This window comes from Lynx canadensis, chromosome F2 (genome assembly GCF_007474595.2).
Source record: "Lynx canadensis isolate LIC74 chromosome F2, mLynCan4.pri.v2, whole genome shotgun sequence".
In the NCBI taxonomy this organism is placed as follows: Eukaryota; Metazoa; Chordata; class Mammalia; order Carnivora; family Felidae; genus Lynx; species Lynx canadensis.
In genome coordinates this window covers 60,220,342-60,244,104 of record NC_044320.2, presented here as the reverse complement: position 1 = coordinate 60,244,104, position 23,763 = coordinate 60,220,342, and the positions used below count along the sequence as shown (strand labels likewise).

General features: G+C 37.2%; 1 protein-coding gene across 1 annotated transcript in view; it reads right to left on the bottom strand.

Annotated features, from left to right (window-relative positions):
- Positions 1-23,763, bottom strand: part of STAU2 (staufen double-stranded RNA binding protein 2) — a 304,556-nt gene that overhangs the window by 123,276 nt on the left and 157,517 nt on the right. Inside the window, 1 exon segment of the mRNA XM_030304456.2 lies at positions 2,201-2,508. Coding sequence (XP_030160316.1) covers positions 2,201-2,508 — 308 coding nt within the window.

Below are 23,763 nucleotides of genomic sequence, written 5' to 3'. Positions count from 1 at the left end.
AAATAACAGAATAGCATGAAATCCATAACAAGCTGACCCTATAACTTCTAAACTACAGTCCAGTTGAAACATTTAAGAAAGAGAAACAGTCTACATGTTTTTCTACCATGTAAAGATACCTGATAAAGTTAGTAACCTACAAACTCTCAACTATGAAGAACCTTTTACTGTGACATCATGAAGATATGCCATGTGCCTGAGAAGACACTAAGCCATTTCCCACAAAGATTCTGTTCACTGCTCAGATGCAGGCTGTGATCTCTCCGTGACACAGGATTTCACTCAGTACCAAGCTCATTCGACCAAAGAAGCACAGTAATGTTTTCAAACCATCTGTTTATGTTCATTAGTATGTAAAAATCACAGTACACGAATTTGGAAATGTTTAACTTGTCATAAATAAGAGTATATCATCTTAGCATAAGCTTTATAAAGAGGTCTGAGCAGTCAGCCCAATAATAAGGGAAACAGACTCTCCATTTTGACTAAAGTAATTATAAAATTATAATTGTTATCATTACCAAGAATTAACAAATAAATACAAATAAAAAAATTTAAGTAGTTTTTCTGGCAGCAAAATTACATCTACCATAATAACATCTCCAAGCAAAAAAATCAATTCAGAGCTTGAATGTATTTTGTGCTTTGTTTCTATAAAAATGCAGTGTTATTCTCAGACATTTCTAAATGACTAGGTTTGTAAATAAGCACTGAATTTCTTTTCATCACAGTTTATTTCTAGTTCATTGTGTGCAGATTATAGATAAAACTAAGAATTATTAGCTTTTCTCCAGTACTTTAACTATATGAATCAAGGTCTTTTTATTTTAAACAGTGATTTATTGTCATTCTTAAGGTAAACAACAAAAACAAATTCTAAAATTTTTTAACTTTAAATCAAGTGTTTAAAATTTCAGACGACAGAGCCAATAAGTGATAACAGCTTCTTCAATTCATATTAATAGTCTGATTAAAAACACTAACGATTACCTGGCAATAGATTTGAAAGAATCGGGTTTCTGTGAAGGCAAACAAACAAACAAACAACCAAACAACCAAACAAAAAAAACCATGCAGAATACCTGCCAAAACACAAGATCTTCTTTCTGATTTCGTATCTAAACTGGTAAAATTTTTATAAATACATGATCATTCTACACAATACAGATCTTCTAGAGCATTTCTAAAGGAAATTACAGTTTTTGGTCTTAGGGAATAAGACTAAGATGGAAAAGGGGATGAGAACAGTGAGATCTGAGGGTGCAGTACACTCTTTCTACGCACAAGCACACGGCTGTTCATCCAGTCAAGTCAGCAGTTACAGTTCAGTACATGATTTTCAAGGCAACTAAGAAATCAGAACATAGGTATTTCCTCTTCCTAGAGTTAACAATTCTTTTAAAAGCTCTATCCACAAAGGACTGCTGGGTTTTTTTCCTAAGGGAACAAAGAATAGGGGAAAAAATTCCCATTCCCAAATTCATATACACAAGTTCAGTGAGCTGTGAGCTAGAGTTAGACTAACCAGTAAAACAGAATTATTAGTACCGAGGCAGGGCCTACCCTACACGGTTCAAAACGTGATCCACTAAAACAAATACATGTTTTTATGCTTCAAACAACTAGAAAGCATGTCCTTATTGTTCTAATACCATGTTTAATTGACTCCTAAGATAACAGAGTTCTAGGATGTTGTACCTTAACGGTATACCTGAATCATTACTAGCAATAGAATGCCGACTTCAAAACTGCTATGGAAATAAAATCATCATTAGAAAACCTCAGCCTTATTGTAAATGAGGGAGAACTTAGTGCTAAATACTAACACCAAATGTATGAAAGGCAGAATTTTTGTTTGTGGAAGACAGAGTGAGAAGATAGATGCACCCAATCAAGACCAACTGGAAGACAGAACAGAGAATTAAAAATTTTCAAAAAAAAAAAAATAATAGGAAGAAGAAGAAAAACGGAGGAGAGCCAGGAAGCAAAAGATGAATGGATAGAATGAAAAAAAAAAAAAAAAATGAGGCACGTGCATATGGCTCTCTTTTTTCTGACCTCTGTGTTCCTGATACTTTACAATGTAAGTGGCATATAGATCACACTAGCAGGCAAGAATGAGCTTTCTGATGGATAGAGATGAAGGATTTGGGGCTAATGAATTTTTTTTCTTGTTTTTGTTTTTGCTTGTAATTCATACCTGAAAGCCTTGAATCCTTGCTAAATATTCCAGTTGTTTTGAAGGTTGTACTGGAGAACAAGGGGGAGTAGGAGAACTTCCTTTTAAACCTATGGCTTCAGCTGTAGGAGACGTTCCATTCATTAGGAGTTCCCTGGCAATGGTAGCTGAACTATTCGATGTGGGAGATATACTGAAGAAAGAGCTTGAGGGTTGGTTCATATCTTTGGGTGACAAATAGCCTAGAGTAGTGCCAGAGATTACTTTGTGGCGGCTGGCTTCCATCTCTTGATAAACATCAGGAGACAAATGAAGAATTCCTTTTGGAGCTATAAATAAAATGAAGGAACAGTGTTACTACACTTAAAATAATTAAAATAAAAATAAAATAGTTAACTTAATGCTTTTACTTGGTTTAGTAACCAAGTAGTAAGAAACACTGTCAATCAAGCATCTTCCTCGTACCTGCAGAGGCAGAGGCAGCCTCCGTTTAGAGATGAATAATATATAGTTCAATATTCCTAAAATCAGAAGTTTAAAAAGATTAGGAATGTGCTTGGTCTTCAACGTGCAATTTAATTTTTTATGATCTCATAGAGACATGAACCTCTAACATACACAGCAACTGAGAGACAGTAGGTAAAATGAGGGCTGGGATCAGTCCAAATCATCGGAGGTACAAACTCATAGACCTGATGGCCTCCGGGTGCGGTTCCTCTTCACAAGGGTGTCCCACAGACAACTCTCACTCATGAACATTTCAAAGAGTGACAGAGTGCCTTCTTCCCAACACTGGCACACTGTCCTATCTTGCAAATCTCATTATGATACCACCATCTATCTGCTCGGTTGTCCAACCTAGACTCCTGGCTTTGCCTCACCCAGTAACAAGTAGTCACCATATTCAGTCTAGAATCTGTCCCTTCATCATCAAGTGCATTAGTTCATGCCAGACGGTGGACAGGTTCTGATATCAAAAGGAGTGAGCCTGGGGCTATGTTATCAGTTGGTGGGGTTGTAAACATATAAATAGAAGCACTTTCCTCTGACCACCATTTATCTCAGAGATGTTTCAAACTGCATTTCACACTGCTTGTTCTAATGTCTTTGGATCAGATATTAGCAAATCACAAATCATGCTATCTTATAAAATTACTGAGAAATCACCACTTCTGGAGAATGTGTTCTGGCAGATAAAACCTAATTACCATGCTCTTGCCTGCCTCTCTCTCCTCTCTCTCTCTCTCTCTCCAACCATTAACCTTCTGATTCAAGCCTTCAATGTTTCTCACCTGAACTACTGTAACAATCACTAAAAGGTTTCACTGATACTAGTGTCTATTTCCCCAAATGTCTATAACATAGTCCCAAATAGAAGTGTTCTATGATAAATAAATCTGGGAAATAATGTAAATTATATCACACACACACATACCTACCTTTTGGAGGATTAAAAATGCATATTAGCATAGTAAAGACTGAGAAGTCCAAAAGAATAAAAATCTATTCAACTTGGTTTTACCCAGGACTTCCCAAATTTATTTTACATCTAAGTTTTTTTTTAATTTAGATTTTAATTCCAGTATAGTTAACATACAGTGTTGTATTAATTTCAGGAGTCCAATATAGTGGTTCAAAAATTCCAAGTCCCAGTTTTTTACATAACATTGATAACAACTAACACTTTGAAAAATGCTAAGGCTAGTGATTTTCTTACATAAACATCTTTTCTGGCTTCCCATCACTATGCTATAAAATCCAAATTCCTTGGGATGCCAAATAAAGCCCTTAATTATCTGGCTCCTCCTTACATTTCTATCCTCATCTAAATTCTTCATAAAGATCTCATGCTCCAGTCATGCAGATATATTCACACTTCTTCCAACACTCCATGCTACTTGATCCCATCACATCTTTATTTCTACTGTTCAGTTATACACGTGCGTGTACACACACATAGGTAAGCTTCTATTGCTAGGTTCTAGGTGCTGTGCTAACCAATACTGTCCTGACCTCCAGTGAGGCTCATTCTGTTGGGAGAGGAAAATGAAAAGGGCTAATATGTGGCAGGTGGCTCAGAAGAAATGAATCTAGAGAGCAGTGGGATGAGAAAGGTTAAGCACTAGGAGCTCAGGAAAGGCTTCTCGAACATGCCTGAACATGCTGAAATCTGACAGCAGATTTCAAGGGATAAGGAGAATAAAGCTGAGGAGGAAGAAAACTAAAGGCAGACAGACAAAGGCAGGGACTGGCCGAATGCATGTGCCAGGAAACCTCAGGCATTTCCTTACCACTAGGGCATGAAGAGGGAGGTGGGAACTGCAAAAGGTAAAAAGTGGAGGTAGGGAGGGCCAAACTCCAAGGACTTTATCCTGATAACATCAAAACAAAGAAGTTATTTTATAAAATAATTTATAGCTCAAATTCATATATCAGTCCAATTTTATGGATTGATTTTATGCTTTTGTGTTAGTTTTATAATCAGGAAAAAATTTCAAATAAAATTTTTTAAAGAAAATATGCATCAAGGCACTTGGGTGGCTCAGTCAGTAAAGCATCTGACTCCTGATTTCAGCTCAGGTCATGATCTCACGGTCTGTGAATTTGAGCCCCATGTCAGGCTCTGTGCTGACTGCTTGGAGCCTACTTGGGATTCTCTCTCCTCTCTCTCTGCTCCTTCTTCACTTGTGTGGAGATGTGCTCTCCCCCTCTCTTCCTCTCTCTCTCTCTCTCTCTCTCAAAATAAATAAATAAACTTAAAAAATATATGCACTGGAAAAAATACAGATAAATCTCACTAAACAGAGGAAACTATTTTTAACATTTTGCTTTAAAGATACAGTTTTAGTATTTTTTATATGAACTCTTTTTTGTTGTTGAGGTGAAAAAATGTGCTAAAACACAGGAATACCATATGATCCTGTTGTTTATAAAACAATAGACTTTTACTACTAATATTAAAGCATAATATTTAATTATACAAACTATTACCTTAAACAAGCCCATATTGTTGGACATCTAACTTGTTTCCAAATTTTTGTAACTGTAAACAACATAGTGATAAACATTTTTGTTTTTAAATCCTTTTTTTTTTTTTTAATTTTTTTTCAACGTTTTTTATTTATTTTTGGGACAGAGAGAGACAGAGCATGAACGGGGGAGGGGCAGAGAGAGAGGGAGACACAGAATCGGAAACAGGCTCCAGGCTCTGAGCCATCAGCCCAGAGCCCGACGCGGGGCTCGAACCCACGGACCGCGAGATCGTGACCTGGCTGAAGTCGGACGCTTAACCGACTGCACCACCCAGGCGCCCCTTTTAAATCCTTGTTTATAAGAAAATTTATTTCTTTAAGTTAGAAACAGAATTGCTAGTTCAAACAACATGCATTTTAGGTGTTTTTTGACGCTAACAATTTGCTCCAAATTGGCACAGCTCCACAAAAGTTGTAACAATTTTACATTCCCATATTCATATATGAAAGTACCTTTTTCCCCCTATTTTGGTATTGGATATTATTATTACTAAAACATCTTTGCGCCTCTGCTTTCTGTTAGTGTAGATAAGGGAGAAGATCTTTAAATAATATCCAATACCAAAATAAGAACCTCACTTCTGGGGAGGTGAGAGGAGCTAAAGATTTGAGTTCAAGCACCAACGGTCAATGATTTAATCAATCATGTCTATGTAATGGAACCTCCATAAAAAGCCCCCAAATGATGAAGCTCGGAGACCTCTTGAGTTTCAAACATATTGACATGCTGGGAGGTTTGGTGCATCCCGATGCCAACTGCTGTGGTCCAGACCCTTCTAACTGTTCATGTTATATCCTTTATAATAAACCAGTGATAGTAAATAAAATATCTTCCTGAGTTCTGTAAGCCATTCTAGCACATGATCAAACTTGAGGAGAGGGTCGGGGGAACCCCCTAAATTTATAGCCTGTTGGCCAGAAGTACAGGTGGCAGCAAAGGACTTGTGCCTGGCATCTGAAGTGGGGCAGTCTTGTGCGACAGTGTCCTTATCTGTGGGGGTCTACTTTCCATTCTGGGTAGTGTCAGAATTGAGTGGAACTGTCGGACACCCAACTGGTTTCTGGAAAATTGGAGAACTGGTTGGTATGGGGAAAAAGATCCCCATATATTTGGTGTCAGAAGTGCTGTAAGTAAAAACAGGTCATATGTCAAAAGTGATCAAACTGAATACCTTATGTGCAGCTTATTATACTTCAATTATACCTCAATAAAGTTGTAAAAATATTTACCAATTTGATAAATGAAATGTCTTATTGGTTTTTGTTTTTTCACTAGCTGCATAAATACCACATGTAACTCTTATTTGAAGAATAATTTAAATGTTATGACTCTAAATTCGACACTCAATTTAAGAAATCAAGAAACTAACAGCATTACTTCAGTATTGTTATTATACAGCAGTAACGGGCTTGCCAATAACAATATTATAAAGCAACAAAAATGCTCTCTCAACACTCAAGAGAGGCATTACCTCACAGTATAAGAACTCACGCAGGGTTCAGACTCCCTTATTCTACAAGTAAAGCCTGCGTTGACTTTTCTTCACGAATAAAGAAGATTCCTTTCTACAGAGCTCAACTAGTAGAATAGTTGTTGAAAGAGTATAAAGACACATGTGGATTTCTGCAGTCAACCACTGAATGATTTTCAACTTGAATATTAGTAACGGAGTAAATGCACTGGTCACAATTAGTTTAGGTTCTTCCTGTTGTAAATTTAAGTAGCTTTTCAGAAGGGTAAAGATTCTGAAAGTAGAATCAAAGTGTAATTTAGGCTATAAATACTTAAGGACTCTAACTTATTTTGCCAATTAGGCCTCCTGGAAACCTATAACAATTTATACTTCCAAATATTTTTTTTAATGTTTATTTATTTTGGGGGGGGGGAGGGGCAGAGAGAGAGAGACATACACAGAATCGGAAGCAGGCTCCAGGCTCCCAGCTGTTAGCACAGAACGCTGTGTGGGCTCACGAGCCGTGAGATCATGACCCAAGCAGAAGTCGACTGCTTAACCAACTGAGCCACCCAGGTGCCCCAACAATCTATACTTCTATTAGCATTGTGTAACTAAACCTGATTTCTCATCCTTCTGTTGAAACAGGCTTTAGTTATTCTAAATAATTATTGACACTATAATATTTCACTGTTACATTAATTTACATTTGATTATTATGTAGGATAAACTTCTTCTCATGTAACCACCTAGGCTTGTGCCTTATTTCCTGTTAGTTTGGACCTCAGTTTTGCTCATGGACTTCAAATGTATTTCCCTTGCTCAAGCCTGCTATATCCTATTATATTCATGCTCTTAGGATGTCCTGAACCCATTCTCCCATCATCTGTCTTTTGTCCTAGATTTTGCCTCCCATCTTCATACTATCAGTTTGTAACCATTGCACACAGCTACCTTGTAGATACAACACTGGCATTATGCTAGCACTTTACATTAATTATCTCATTTAGCTCCCCATAATAACCATATGAAATGGGCATTTTTATTACTCTAGCTCCATCCAAGTGGTTGCAAATGGCAAGATTTCATTCTTTTTGATGGCTGAGTAATATTTCATTGTGTGTGTGTGCGCGCGCGCGCGGACACACACATCTTCTTTATCCATTCATCAGTTGATGGACATGTGGGCTCTTTCCATAGTTTGGCTATTGTTGATAGTGCTGCTATAAACATGGAGGTGCATGTGCCCCTTCGAATCTGTATTTTTTTACCATTGGATAAATACCTAGTAATACAATTGCTGGGTCATAAGGTAGTTCTACTTTTAACTTTTTGAGGAACCTTCACACTGTTTTCCAAAGTAGCTGTACCGGTATACATTCCCACCAACAGTGTAAGAGGGCTCCCCTTTACCTCCCCTTCATCCTCACCAACATCTGTAGCTTCCTGTGTTGGTAATTTTAGGCATTCTGACAGGTGTGAGGTGGTATCTCATTGTGGTGTTGACTTGTATTTCCCTGATGATGAGTGATACGATACTAAGCTTCTTTTCCTGTGCCTGTTAGCCATCTGGATGTCTTCTTTGGAAAATGTTTATTCCTGTCTTCTGCCCATTTCTTAACTGGATTATTTGGTTTTGGGTGTTGAGTTTGAGAAGTTCTTTATAGATTTTGGATACTAATGCTTTATCACTTGCAAGTCACTTGTCACTTGCAAGTATCTTCTCCCATTCTGGAGGCTGCCTTTTAGTTTTGTTGACTGTTTCCTTAACTGTGTAGATGAAACAGTTTTATCTTGATTAAGTCCTAATAGTTCATGTTTACTTTTGTTTCCTGTCTCAAACAGGATTTTAAAAGCCCAAACTTGCCAGGGACTGGGACATCTTACAAAATGAGGAATGCCAGACCATCATGAACATTTTACATGTTTTTCCCCTTGGGTTTGTGTTTCTTTCAAATGTGTATGTGAACCCTCTGGTTCGTGCAAAACCTCCTGGAGCATCTTTATGGAGCTTCAGTCTTTACCGGAAGAGTTATAGAGGACATTTTGAATCAAGATCTCTTAAAAGATTTTACCATATGTGCAGATAAGCAAACTCAGGAGAACCTTGTCTTTCAACGTTCAGTAATGTCCTGACTCTTTGAGAGAGGCTGAAGAACATAAATGTCACTGAGTAGTAGTTGGTATCAGGGCATCAGAACAACAGGGCAAGTCAATGCAGTAAGAAGGATAATGTCACTAGACTGATGCAAATGGTTAATGCCAGTCTATACGGAAGGATTTCTCTGCAAGTCCATGGAATGAGTGCACAGCTGCTTCTTAGTAAAATAAATTTGTCACTTTTTATACCAAAGCTTTTAATTTTTTGAATTTTGTCACAAAACTGTTGGAGTAAATATTTCTTTTTAACATTTTATTTTTTGAGAGACAGAAACAGAGCACAAGCAAGGTAGGGGCAGAGACAAAGGGAGACAAAGAATCCAAAGCCAAGCTCCAGGCTCTGAGCTGTCAGCACAGAGCCCAATGTGGGGCTCGAACCCATGTACACGAGATCATGACCTGAGCTGAAGCTGGACACTTGACCTGAGCCACCCAGGGGCCCCTAAATGTTTTTTAGTAAATACTAAAAAAATACCTAATAATACTCAGGTCTCCTTCTGCCACAGTAAGTTTTGCATAACAAAAAAAATTAATAATTCACATAGGGATAAAAATACTTGTTTGTAAGTGAGAGAAGGACCAGAATGGTGGGGTGGCAATTTCCTCTGATTGAAATATAGTGCATGTGGGTAGACTCTGCTTCTACTTAGTTACTATCATGGACAATTCACCAAATTTTAATAAGAAAGTAAATTATTTGTGCATATTTTGAAAGCTGATGCCTCCGATTTTTATTTCTTCTCTGAATATTTTGTTGATTGCTATCTCAGAAAACAGGCATGCTTCCTGATTAGCATCAATTATCTTAAAACAGCCCTCAACTTTTTGAATTGGTTATCTGAAAACTTACTTGGTTGCTAATGGCAAAATTGATGCCTAATGAGTTTTTCTTTTTTCTTTTTTTTAAATCTTTTGTCCAAAGATTCAAGTGGCAGCCAAAGATTCAAGCGGCAGAGTCAAGTGTATGGCTGATTTTCCTGCTGATAAACATAAAGTCTGCCTTTGTAGCATTTGCTACTCACTAACTTTCCCTTGTGTGTCTTAATGATGGTAATATCTCTTAACATCATTCTGATCCACTCAATGCACTTTATCTTTAAAGTTTCAGAAACAAATTGTTATTTTAAAAAAATCTTAAAAACTAGGAAACAGACTACTGTTTCAAAACAGGAAATTTGAGAAAAGCATGAGCAACATGATTTATCCGGCTTACAGTGATTTTTCACCTTTGTGAAAATTCATGAAATCTAAGGAAGGTCTACAGTCTAGTTCATTGTATTGTACCCATGTCAATTTCCTGGTTTTGCGAATGTCCTGTAATTATATAAAATGTCACTATTGGGAGAAACCGAGTGATGGGCACATGCAAACCCTCTGCACTACTTGTACAACTTGTTAAATTACAATTACATGAAAGCACTGCTATGTTTCTCTGGGCCTCTCCCTCAGTACAGAGGCCCCAGAAGAAGGTGTCGCTGAGGCAAGAAGGACAGTGGCACTAGCACTGGATATGGCCCCAAGAGTAAGCAGGGCTGGCATTGGCAGTGCCTGTGCCTTGGGGTCTGCAGCTTTGACCCCTGCCTCTGCCTGATGCACCGTCCCTGGTTTCCTAGGCTCTGGCTTAGGGCTGGTACTCTTTCTTTCCCAGGTAAGCTCAGGGCTATTTATTAGATGAGTGCACACGTAGCCCAAGAAGGAACCAATGGAGGGGCACCTGGGTGGCTCAGTCGGTTAAGCGTCCGACTTCGGCTCAGGTCATGATCTCACGGTCCGTGAGTTCGAGCCCCGCGTCGGGCTCTGTGCTGCCAACTCAGAGCCTGGAGCCTGTTTCAGATTCTGTGTCTCCCTCTCTCTGACCCTCCTCCATTCATGCTCTGTCTCTCTCTGTCTCAAAAATAAATAAACATTAAAAAAAAAATTAAAAAAAAAAAAAAAGGAACCAATGGAACCACCATGGCCATCTTCCTGGAGTGCAGATATGAATAGCCAATCCATCTTCTCATGATCTTTGGCAAGGAGCCTGACTGGATCTTAGAAATCTTCCACTTTCTGCTGCCCTGTCATTGAGATACAATGGAATAGGATGGTATTTTTAGGGGACCCCACCTCTCCCTTTCCAAACAGCTCAGTATCAACCTGTCTTCCAGCTGAGGCTCAGTCAAGGTCCTTAGTTCTAACTTTTAAGTCAAATATAAGCTATTTAGATAGAGACAAGAATCAATTAATACAAAATTAGAAAAAAATTCTCCTGAAAATCGAACTAAAAAGGGAAAATGTTGGCTAAAAGCAATACAATGAAAAAAATCAAATAAACAGGTAAAGAATTTGTTACAAGTTTCTTTTTTTTTTAAACATTTTTTTTAATATTTATTTTTGAGAGAGAGAGAGAGAGAGGGACACAGCATGAGTGGGAGAGGAGCAGACAGAGGAGACACAGAATTCAAAGCAGGCTCCAGGCTCTGAACTGTCAGCAGAGCTTGACATGGGGCTCGAACCCACAAACAGTGAGATCATGACCTTAGCTGAAGTCTGACGCTTAACCGACTGAGCCACCCAGGCGCCCCTAGAAGTTTCTTTTTTAAGGTCAGTTTAAGAATCATTTTGGAAGGTAAAGCTCCCAATTAGCAAAAATTTGATCACATTTCACACTGCAGATGAGACTAAAGCTGTTCTGGATTAAAGAAACAGCTACATTGAAAAAGGAGTCATTACTGAACAAATGAACAAAATGATGTATTTTAATGTGCTCAAAAAGTATACCTTAAATCAGTGGTTAAAAACTAACCCTGTTCTTGCCCTTAGAGTTGGACAGCACTAATTTTTTAATCTGTGCATTTTATTGGTCTTTTTTCTTCTTTTGGCGGGGGGGGGAGCTACATTTAACATGATATATGTGAAATTATTAGTTTGGTGAATGTTTATGAATTAAATTACCAACAGAACTTTTTGGCATGATATGAAAGTCTTCTGGAGAGCACAGTACCAAGAGGGAAAAGTGCCAGCCCTGATCCACAACAGGCGCAACCCCAGGGCAGAGGCCTGACCGGAAGGGTCATGACACAGCACCCTGCGCACCTAAAAGAGACTGTGCCTTCATTATTTCAGCTGTGCGATGGGGAGGAGGGGAACCACAAAATGGTAAATGATAAATTTTCTTTAAAAAGCTAAAAGTAATAATAGCAACAAAAGGAGTTTTTTGAAATTTTTGTTGAAACAAAAAAATTTTTATTTTTTGAAACAAAAACATTGTTTGAAAAAAATTCAAATGAACTGGGAAATGCCTTTGGAAAGTTTGTTCCACTGTACATATGTACACTATCTTAGCCAAGAAAAGGGGTTAGTCAAGAGTTTTCAAAACCGAGGGCTGAACAGTTGTTTTTTCTTTAAAAAAGAAAACTTGAAAGTATATAATGACAAAGGATAAGGATGTGAGTATCGTGAATAAATTCACAATTCACCTTAATAATAAACAAAGTCTCAGCTGGCTTATATAGAACAAATCTCTTCTGTTCAAAAAAGACAGAACCATGAACATTTCTACCAAGTGAGACAAAACTGGTACAGTAAAAATGAAGTTTGAGAGCAGCTTGTGAACATAATGAGCCATGTTCAATTATGCATTTATTTAAATGGGGTTAAAATGTTTCTGACAAAATGAAGACCATTAGTTTTTTTCTTCACAGAAAAAAATCCATTAATGACTACTTACCAAAAACTGTAAAAAACAAAACACAAAACAAAAAAACAAACCCTGAAAAATGCATTATGTAAGCCTGCCATATGACACAAATGACCAGTCTCTCAGGAGGAAGAAACACACACTGAAATGTCTGCTGCAGCAGCCCCTAACATTGCACTCACTATTCCCCTGCTAGCATCCCAAGCATCTGTTCCAGAGAGCTCATAAAGCAAGAATAAGCATAGGTAACATTCATATAGACCTTACTAGACAGCAGGCTTTGCATAGATTAGCTCAGTAATCCTCACAATAACCCTCTGTCACAGGAATTATGATTTTGTCCATTTTCCAGTTGAAGGCCCTGAGGCTCAGAGAGGTCATGGTGACCTCTCAAAGTTACAAATGGTAAGCAGCAAGGCTTGGGACTGCAACTCGGCATCTGGCTTTTGGGGTTAGCACATGTAACTACCCTTCAATCGGTAAAATAAACAAATATGAAAACAAAAACTCTTATTCTTTGCATCTGTACGTTTAAGTTCTATGGAAATGAGTCTTGAAATATTCTAACACCAGCACAGAGAAAAGAAAGTGTCAAGATATTGAACTTAATATGAGGTGTCTCCCGGTTTTCATTTCAAACCTATTTTCTAGGCTCAATGAACCAGAGTCTCTCTCAAGTAGCATGATAGAAAAGCTAGAAATAGGAGCCAGGCAGAAATCACTTTTAAAAAAAAGAAAAAGATTTGCATTGTGAAACCACCCTTTGGGAAGACGTGTAAAAATAACGTGCTCAGTCAGCATCATAATTTTATTTGTTGTGAGAAAGTAACTTCAAGTATTAGTTTAACATAACAGAAAAAGTGTAGCTTTAGGATGAAAGAACTTAATCCACATAACTCTTTTAATTCTCCTTATATGATATAAATTCTGATTTAATAATCTATTCCAAATTAGTCTATGTATTACTCAGAAAGTTATGACTAATTCCACAATACTATAAATAAAAATGAACTGATTAGAACAATATAAATATTTTTAAAAAATTTTTAATGTTTATTCATTTTTGAGAGACAGAGAGAGACAGAGCATGAGTGGGGTAGGGGCAGAGAGAGGGAGACACAGAATCTGAAACAGGCTCCAGGCTCTGAGCTGTCAGCACAGAGCCCGACACAGGGCTTGAACTTGCAAACGGTGAGATCCTGACCTGAGCTGAAGTCAGACGCTCAACCGACTGAGCCACCCAGGCACCCCAGAACAATATAAATATTAAGTAATGTATCTAATGTTAAAAATCTCCTTGCAAAAATAACAAACTCATTTTTTAGGACCAGGAAAGAAACAGTCTAGTAAGACAGAAAACTCATACAAAAACTACTTACTTCAGCCAAGCACACACACAAAAAACTGTTGTCCTATTCTCACCTATAACACCAAAGGCCAAGTTGGGAGCCCACGCTTTTACCGCCATCAAGCTATATAATAAGACTCCCCATCACCTCCACTGTGATGGTACTGGAGAAGGCCTAATAGGAATCTGGGACTTTGACCTCACCCTATAGTATCAATGGAGATCACAGAAAGCCTGGACATCTACCCTACCCCTACCCGGCAGTAATGAGAAGCCCTTTCCCCTCCCTGTTAGAGTGTTGCCTGGAGAGGAACATTGGAGAGTCAGGATTTTAATCATCACCTAGCGGTGAAAAGGTTATCTCCATTGTGGTATCAATGAAGACTATGTGCAGCCAGAATTCCCATTCTATCCAGTAATAATGAAGAGTCCTCTACCCTGGGTATCATTGGAGGTAGAATAGAGAAACTGGACTTGTACTAGCAACTAACAGTAACAAGGTGGCACCCCTACTCCACAGGCCAAGTGGTATCACTGAAAAAACAAAACACCAAAAAAAAAAAACAACAAAAAAAACCCAAACCACCCCACAATGGAAACAGAAGGTGTACAAAATACCCAGTCTCATAGTATACTAAGAAAATACACAGTTTTCAATAAAAAATTTCAAATCATATTAAGAAACATGAAGACCTCAAACTGAATGAAAAAACATCAAAAGATGCCAATACTGAGAGGACAGAGATTTTTAAAAAATCAACAACAATGTTAAAGCAGCTATGATAAAAATGCTTCAATTAAGCAAGCAAAAACATGCTTGAAACAACTGCAAAATAGAAAGCTTTAGCAAATAGAAAGTCTCAGCAAATAAATGGAAGGTAAAAAGAAAAACCAAATGGTAATTTTGGAACTAAAATACACATTAATTGAAATAAAAATCTCAGTGAATGGTTTCAACAGCAGAATGAACAGAGGAAAGAATTGGTGAAGCGGAAGTTGAAAAAAAGATATAAATTACCTCATATGAACAAGAGAGGGGGAAAAAAAGACTAGAAATAAAATGAAGAACACCTCAGGGATCAGTAAGACTACAACAAAAGAACTAAAATTTGTGCTGCTGGTGTTCCAGAAGGAAAGGAGAAAGAAGGTGGGTCTAAAAAAGTACTGAAGTATAAATAATGGCTGAAAATGCCCCAAATGGCAAAAGACATAAACTATACACATTCAAAATGTTGTGTGAACCCAGAGCAGGATAAATATAAAGAAATCCACAACAAAACACATCATAATTAAACTTCCAAAAACTGAAGAAAAAGAAAAAGAATCTTGAAAATTAGAGAAAAAGCAAAACCTAACCTCAGGGGAAAAACAATTCAAATGACAGTGGATTCTCATCCCAAACCATGGGTGTCAAAAGGAAATAGCACAATATTTATCAAGTGCTAGGGGGAAGATGGGTGGAAGTATTGTCAACCCAGAATCCTATACCCAGCAAAAATATACTTTAGGAATGAAGGGTATAGTGAAGCATTCTCAGATATAGGAAAACTAAGATGATTTTTACCAGTAAACCCATGCTACAAGAATGGATACACCGAGATCTTTAGCAGAAAGGAAGCAAAAAAGAAAGAACTACAGAACAGAAAGAAGGGGAAAAAAACATGGTAAATAAATAATATGGGTAAAAACACTCGAATTTGTTTCTTCGCTGAGGTTTTTTTAAATTATATTTTCCAGACAAAGCAAAAATTATACTAAATGTATAAATTAGTCTAAATGTATATAGAGGAGGGGTCCCTGACTGGCTCAGTCACTAGAGCATGCACCTCTCAATCTCAGGGTCATGGGTTCAAGCTCCACCCTGGGCACTAAGTTTACTAAATAAATACATACACACATACATACATACATACTTACATAAATACATAGAGAGGAAATTCTTAAGACAATTATAAATAAGAAAGGTAAAGGGATAAAAAGAGAGGTAAGATTTCTATACTTCACTCCAAAGTGTAAAATGACAGTATCCATAAACTGACACATTATGAGAGCAAGCACTAAGCACTAAGACAAGCACTAAAATGGCTATATAATGAGATAAACTCAAAGAAAGTCTAGATAATCAAAGTAGAATTCTAAAGAGTGACCCAGTAACCCACAGGAGGCAAGAAAAAAACAACAACAACAATAGAAAAAAGAAATAAAATGGCAGACATAAACCATACCATACCAATGATTACATTAAATGTAAATGACCTAAATACATGAGTTAAAAGGAGACTGGCAGAGTAGATTAAAAATTAAGACCCAGCTACATGCTGTCTAAATGAAACTCAATTCAAATATTATGATATAGGCAAGTTAAAACTAAAAGGATAGGGAAAATAAGGCATATCTTATAAATATTAATTAAAAAAAAAAATAAGACATTCTATTTCAAATGACATAGGAGATCTATTAACCCACCCACATCAAACAACCATAACTGAAGAGTATTAATGAAAAAAAAAAATTTTTAAGTCTCTAGAAATTGTTCCAAGTACATACAGCAAATAAGACATTTTCCCATTTGGCTGGACTCTGTCCCCAGTTCTTGGGAGGTAGTCTCTAAATCCTTGGAATTTCCTGAGTGACAGGAGTGTCTTTATTATTCATGGGGGACCCTTTGGACCACATCAGGGTTTATGCTAACAAGATGATTCAAGATGGGTGATGGCCATGTCAGAAAGACCAATGATGTGATTAGATAGTTGGAGCTTTGAATCAAATGATATCAGTCAAATTTCTGAGAAAGAGAGAGAGTTGGAGACTGGTATCAACCTCATGGCCAATGAATGATTCAATTATGCCTATAAAATGAAAGCTCATAAAAATTCTGGACAACTTTGGAAACTTGAGTGAGTCCCCTCTGGTTGGCAATATTACACATCGTGTGTGTGTGGGGCGGCGGGGGGGGGGGGGGTGATGATCCATCCTGACTCATGGGAAAGGGACACTGGAAGCTTTGTGTTTGGGAGCCTCCCAGATCTCACCCTATATGTCTCTTCTTTTGGCTGGTTCTGATTTGTCCTTTTTGCTATAACAATTCCATAATCTTGTATAGGACTTTCCTGGATTCTGTGAGTGATTCTAGTGAATTATTAAATCTAAAGGGTCATGAGAAAATCTGAATTTATAAACAGTTGGTCAGAAGTGACAGTAGCCTATAAATCCCCTCCTAGCAGCTGGTATCAGAAGTGAGGGCAGTCTTGTAGAGAATCATGCCTTTAAACTGTGACATTTAGCCTAACTCCAGGTTTAGCATCAGAAGTTATTATACATTTAATCAAGAAAATGTAACAAATCTCAGTAAGAACAAGAGTCTGTGGCACTGAGCCATGACCCACTTCCTCCCCCCATATGCAGCTAAGAAGATGGGGTGGGGAAGCTCTCTCTCCTCAATCTCCTGTCAAGGAATATGGCATGTCACCAGGAAGGGCAGGCTACCAGAATATCTCATTTCCCCCAGCTCCAAGTTGAAAAATCTAAATTCCTCATATATATGGCCATGAAATTGGGCAATCCTTCTTCCATGCAGCCACCACTCATACAATGAAGGCTCTACACAAGCACAGCAGGTTGACAATACTTGGGAACTGAAATGCCTCTCCTCAGCTTGATCATACGAGGGAGGTTCATGTCAGGAAAGGCAAGCCAAGAACAACAGAGAGTACCTTCCCTGCCCAACACTCTGGTCATTTATGAAGCACTCTCAGGGAAGTGACCACTGTCCCCATTCTCACTGGAAAGCAGTGACTCAGAAATTCTGCTCAGGGGTGAGGTAGTCCATAAGAACAGAGCTTTAAAGCTCCCCCAAAGGAAATTAGTTTATTTGAAATGGATTGTGGGTAAGTTTAAGCCTAAGGGCACTCATGAAACATTGGAGGTTTTAGAGGTTAGCAATTCACAAGAGTCTGCTAATTTCATGAAAACGGCAGGAAGCTACACTATAAACCTAACATAGTTTCCCAGATAGAACCAGGAAAAGAGACAGCCAAGAAGAGTGCCGTTGGGGTCAAAACCTGAGATACTGGCCTCAGAAAGTATTCTGAGAAGGGATCCAAAGTTAATTGGTTCAGACTGGGTATAATTTATGTCCCAAAAAACCATAGGGCTATATGACAGCAATTAGTGGAAACCAGAAGCCAAGTGTTAAATCAACACATGCAGAAAACAGAGATTAGAAAGAGGGCAAAATAGAGCCCTACTAAATCCACTATCATCCCATGTGACCATGCACATGCTAAAGACTGCTCTCTCTGAAAGGTGACATCAGGAACTTAATACTGCAAGACAAACAGACTTCACAAAAATAGTCTAGCTTTTCATTTAATAGGCACGGATGTTTTTGACACCTCTATTCAGCACTAATAAGTGCTAGTAGTTCTAACCAGAGCAATTAGGCAAGAAAAAGAAATAGAAAGCATTCAAATTATAAAGAAGTAAATTATCTCTGTCCATTGATTGTATGATCTTACATGCAGAAAACATGAGAGATTCTACAAACCAACTGTTATATCTAATATGTAAACACAGCAATTAACAGGACATAAAGTCAACACACAAAACTCAGTTGGATTTTTTTTTAATTTTTTATTTTTTAAAATTTACATCCAAATTAGTTAGCATATAGTGCAACAATGATTTCAGGAGTAGATTCCTTAATGCCCTTACCCATTTAGCCCATCCCCCCTCCCACAACCCCTCCGGCAACCCTCAGTTTGTTCTCCATATTTATGAGTCTCTTCTGCTTTGTCTCCCTCCCTGGTTTTATATTATTTTTGTTTCCCTTCCCTTATGTTTATCTGTTTTGTCTCTTAAAGTCCTCATATGAGTGAAGTCATATGATTTTTGTCTTTCTCTGACTGACTCATTTCACTTAGCATAATACCCTCCAGTTCCATGTTGCAAATGGCAAGATTTCATTCTTTCTGATTGCCGAGTAATACTCTATTGTGTGTGTATGTATGTGTGTATATATGTATGTATGTATATACATGTATGTATGTATATACACGTGTGTACGTATGTATACATACATACATACATATATACGTGTGTATGCATGTATATGTATATATATGTATATTTACATATATATACATATATATATATGTATGTATATATACACCACATCTTCTTTATCCATTCATCCATCGATGGACATTTGGGCTCTTTCCATACTTTGGCTATAGTTGGTAGTGCTGCTATAAACATGGGGGTGCATGTGTCCCTTTGAAACAGCACCCCTGTATTCCTTGGATAAATGCCTAGTAGTGCAATTGCTGGGTCGTAGGGTAGTTCTATTTTTAGTTTTTTGAGGAACCTCCATACTGTTTTCTAGAGTGGCTGCACCAGCTTGCATTGCCACCAACAATACAAAAGAGATCCTCTTTCTCCACATCCTCGCCAACATCTATTGTTGTCTGAGTTGCTAATGTTAGCCATTCTGACAGGTGTAAGGTGGTATCTCATTGTGGTTTTGATTTGTATTCCCCTAATGATGAGTGATGTTGTGCATTTTTTCATGTGTTGGTTGGCCATCTGGATGTCTTCCTTAGAGAAGTGTCTATTCATGTCTTTCGCTCATTTCTTTACTGGATTATTTGTTTTTTTCGGTGTTGAGTTTGATAAGTTCTTTATAGATTTTGGATACTAACTCTTTATCTGATATGTCATTTGCAAATATCTTCTCCCATTCTGTCGGTTGCCTTTTAGTTTTGCTGATTGTTTCCTTGGCTGTGCAGAAGCTTTTTATTTTGATGAGGTCCCAGTAGTTCATTTTTGCTTTTGTTTCCCTTGCCTCTGGAGATGTGTGGAGTAAGAAGTTGCTGCGGCCAAGATCAAAGAGGTTTTTGCCTGCATTCTCCTCGAGGATTTTGATGGCTTCCTGTGTTACACTGAGGTCTTTCATCTATTTTATTTTTGTGTATGGTGTAAGAAAGTGGCCCAGCTTCATTCTTCTGCATGTCGCTGTCCACTTTTCCCAGCATCACTTGCTGAAGAGACTGTCTTTATTCCATTAGATATTCTTTCCTGCTTTGTCAAAGATTAGTTGGCCATATGTTTGTGGGTCCATTTCTGGGTTCTCTATTCTGTTCCATTGATCTGAGTGTCTGTTCTTGTGCCAGTATCACACTGTCTTGATGATTACAGCTTTGTAGTATAGCTTGACGTCTGGGATTGTGATGCTTCCTGCTTTGGTTTTCTTTTTCAAGATTGCTTTGGCTCTTCGGGGTCTTTTCTGGTTCCATACAAATTTTAGGATTATTTGTTCTAGCTCTGTGAAGAATGCTGGTGTTACTTTGATAGAGATTGCATTGAATATGTAGATTGCTTTGGGTAGTATCGACATTTTAATGATATTTGTTCTTCCTATCCAGGAGCATGGAATCTTTTTCCATATTTTTGTGTCTTCTTCAATTTCTTTCATAAGCTTTCTATTATTTTTCAACTCTTTGGTTAGATTTATTCCTAGGTATTTTATGGGTTTTTTGTGCAACTGTAAATGGGATCGATTCCTTGATTTCTCTTTCTGTTGCTTCATTGTTGGTATATAGGAATGCAACTAATTTCTGTGCATTGATTTTATATCCTGCAACTTTGCTGAATTCATGAATCAGTTCTAGAAGTTTTTTGGTGGAATCTTTTGGGTTTCCATATAGAATATCATGTCATCTGAGAAGAGTGAAAGTTTGACCTCCTCCTGGCCGATTTGGATGCCTTTTATTTCTTTGTGTTGTCTGCTTGCAGAGGCGAAGACTTCCAATACTATATTGAATAACAGTGGTGAGAGTGGACATCCCTGTCTTGTTCCTGACCTTAGGGGGAAAGCTCTCAGTTTTTACCCCACTGTAACTCAGTTGGATTTCTATACACTAACAATAAGATATCTGAAAAGGACTAAGAAAACAATCCATTTACAATAGCATCAAAAAGAATAAAATATTTAGAATTCTCTTAACCAAGGAGGTGAAAATTTGTACACTGGAAATTATAAAACACTGCTCAAAGGATTAAATATGGAACAAATAAATGAAAAGAAATCCCATGCTCATGGATTGTGAAATTTAATATTATTACAGTGTCCATACAACCCAAACAATCTAAAGATTTGATGTAATCCTTATCTAAATACCACTGGCATTTTTTAAAGAAAAAAAAATCCTAAATTCACATGGAACTACAAAAGACCTAAGAGAGGCAAGTCAGTCTTGAGAAAGAAGAAATAATCTTAAGGTACCATGCTGACTCATTTTGAAACATTACAAAGCTATAGTAATCAAAACACTGAGGTACTGGAATAAAGATAGACATATTGACCAAAAGAACAGAATAGAAAGCCCAGAAATAAATTCACACACATATGGTCACGTGATCTTTGACAATGGTGTCAAGACTACAATGGGGACAAGACAGCCTCTTCAACAAATGGTGTTGGGCAAACTGGATCTCTGTAAGCAAAGGAATGAGATTGGACCCTTATTTTATACCATATACAAAAAAGTCAACTTAAAATGGGTTAAAGATTTAAACGTAGACCCCAAACTACAAAACTCCTAGAAGAAAATGTAGGGAGTTTCATAACATTGGTCTAGGCAATGATTTCTCAGATATGATACCAAAAACATAGGCAAAAATAGACCAAATGGGATTATATCAAATGAAAAAGCTTCTGTACAGAAAAGGAAACAATCAATAGAGTGAAAAGGCAACTTATGGAATGGGAGAAAATATCTGCAAACCATTTATCTTATAAGGGAGCAAAACTCAAAATCTATAAGATTCCTACAACTCAACAGCAAAAAGATTAATAATCTGATTTAAAAATGTGCAAAGAAAGGACTTGAACAGACATTTCTCCAAAGAAGGCACACAAATGGTCAACAGGTATATGAAAAGATGCTCGACATCACTAATTATCATGGAAATGCAAAACAAAACCTTAATAAAGCAACACCTCACACCCGGTAGGATGACCATTAAAAAAAAAAAAAAAAAAAAAGGAAGGAAGTTTTGATAAGGATGTAGAGAAATTTGAACCCCTGTACCCCTGTACACTAACCCCTGTACACTGTTAGTGCGAATGTAAAATAGTGAAGCCACTATGGAAAAACAGTATGGATACCTCAAAAATTATAAAAAGAACGGTCACATGAGAAACAGCAATCACACTTCTGGGTGTTTATGCAAAAGAACTGAAAACAAGATCTTAAAGAGATATTTGCACTTTGTGTTCACTGCAGCTTTACTCACAACAGCAAAGAAGGAGAAATAATCTAATGTCTGTCAGTGGGTGAATGGATAAAGAAGAGTGGTGTATACATATGATAGAATATTACTCAGCTATAAAAAGAAAGAAATCCTGTCATATGTAATAACATGGATAAACATTGAGAACATTATGCTAAGTGATACAAAGCAGTCACAGAAAGACAAATACTACATGATTCCACATATATGAGTTATCTAAAGTAGTCAAACTCACAGAAAACAGAAAGTAGAATGGTGGCTGCCAAGGACTGGGAAGAAGGGAAAATGGGGAGTTGCTGCTCAATAAGTACAGAGTTTCAGTCATGCATGATGAAAAAATTCTAGGGATTTGCTGTAAAACATTGTGTCTACAGTTAACAATACTACACTATGCATTTAAAAATTTGTTGAAAGGGCAGGTCTCATGTATGTTTTTAACCACAATAAAAAATAAAATTTAATTTAAAAATAGTTAATGTCCTATGTACCAATATGAACAAGTGGAATTTGAAGCTAAAAACACAATACCATTTACAATAGCACCCAAAAATGAGATACCTATGTATAAATCTAACAAAATATGTAAAACATCTATATGAAGAAAAGTACAAAACTCTGATGAACAAAATCAAAGAACTAAATAAATGGAGAGATATCCCATGTTCACAGACAGGAAGACTCAATATTGTCAAGAGGTCAGTTCTTCCCAACTTGACCTATAGATTCCATGCTATCACAATTAAAATCCTAGCAAGTTATTTTATAAGTACTGACAAACTGATTCTAAAGTTTACATGGAGAGGCAAAAGTCCCCAGAAAAGCCAACACCACAATATTGAAGGTGAAGAACAAAGTTGGAGGACTGATGCTACCCAACTTCAAGACACTATAAAGCTACAGTAATCATAATGTGGTATTAGTGAAAGAACAAACAGATCAAAGGAACAAAAGAGGGAACCCAGAAATACACACCCATATAGTCACTGACCTTTGGCAAAGCAACAAAGGCAATACAATGGGGCAAAGACAGTCTCTTCAACAAATGATACTGAAATGACTGGACATCCATGAACACAAAAATTAACCTAGACACAGATCTTACGCCTTTCATAAAGCCAGTAGACCCAAATGTAAAATCCAAAACTATAAAACTTTGAGAAGAGATTACGGGAGAAAATCTAGATGACCTTGGGTATGGTAATGCCTTTGTAGATGTAACATTAAAACAAGATCCATGAAAAAACAATTGATAAGCTAGACTTCATTAAAATTAAAATTTCTATTCTAAAAAAAAGACAGTAATATGAGAATTACAAAGGAAGTCACAGACTGGGAGAAAGTATTTGCAAAAGATACATTCGATGAAGGACTGTTGTCCAAAATACACAAAGAACTCTAAAAACTCAACAATAAGATAACAAACAGCACAATTAAAAAGGACCTTAACAGACACCTCACCAAAGAAGATATACAGATGGGGGTGGAGGGGGAGATACACATATAGCAAATAACCATATGAAAAGATGCTCTGCATCATATGTCCCAAAGGAAATGCAAATAAAAATGAGATACTACTACACACCTATTAAAAGAACCAAAATCCAGCATACTGACATCAT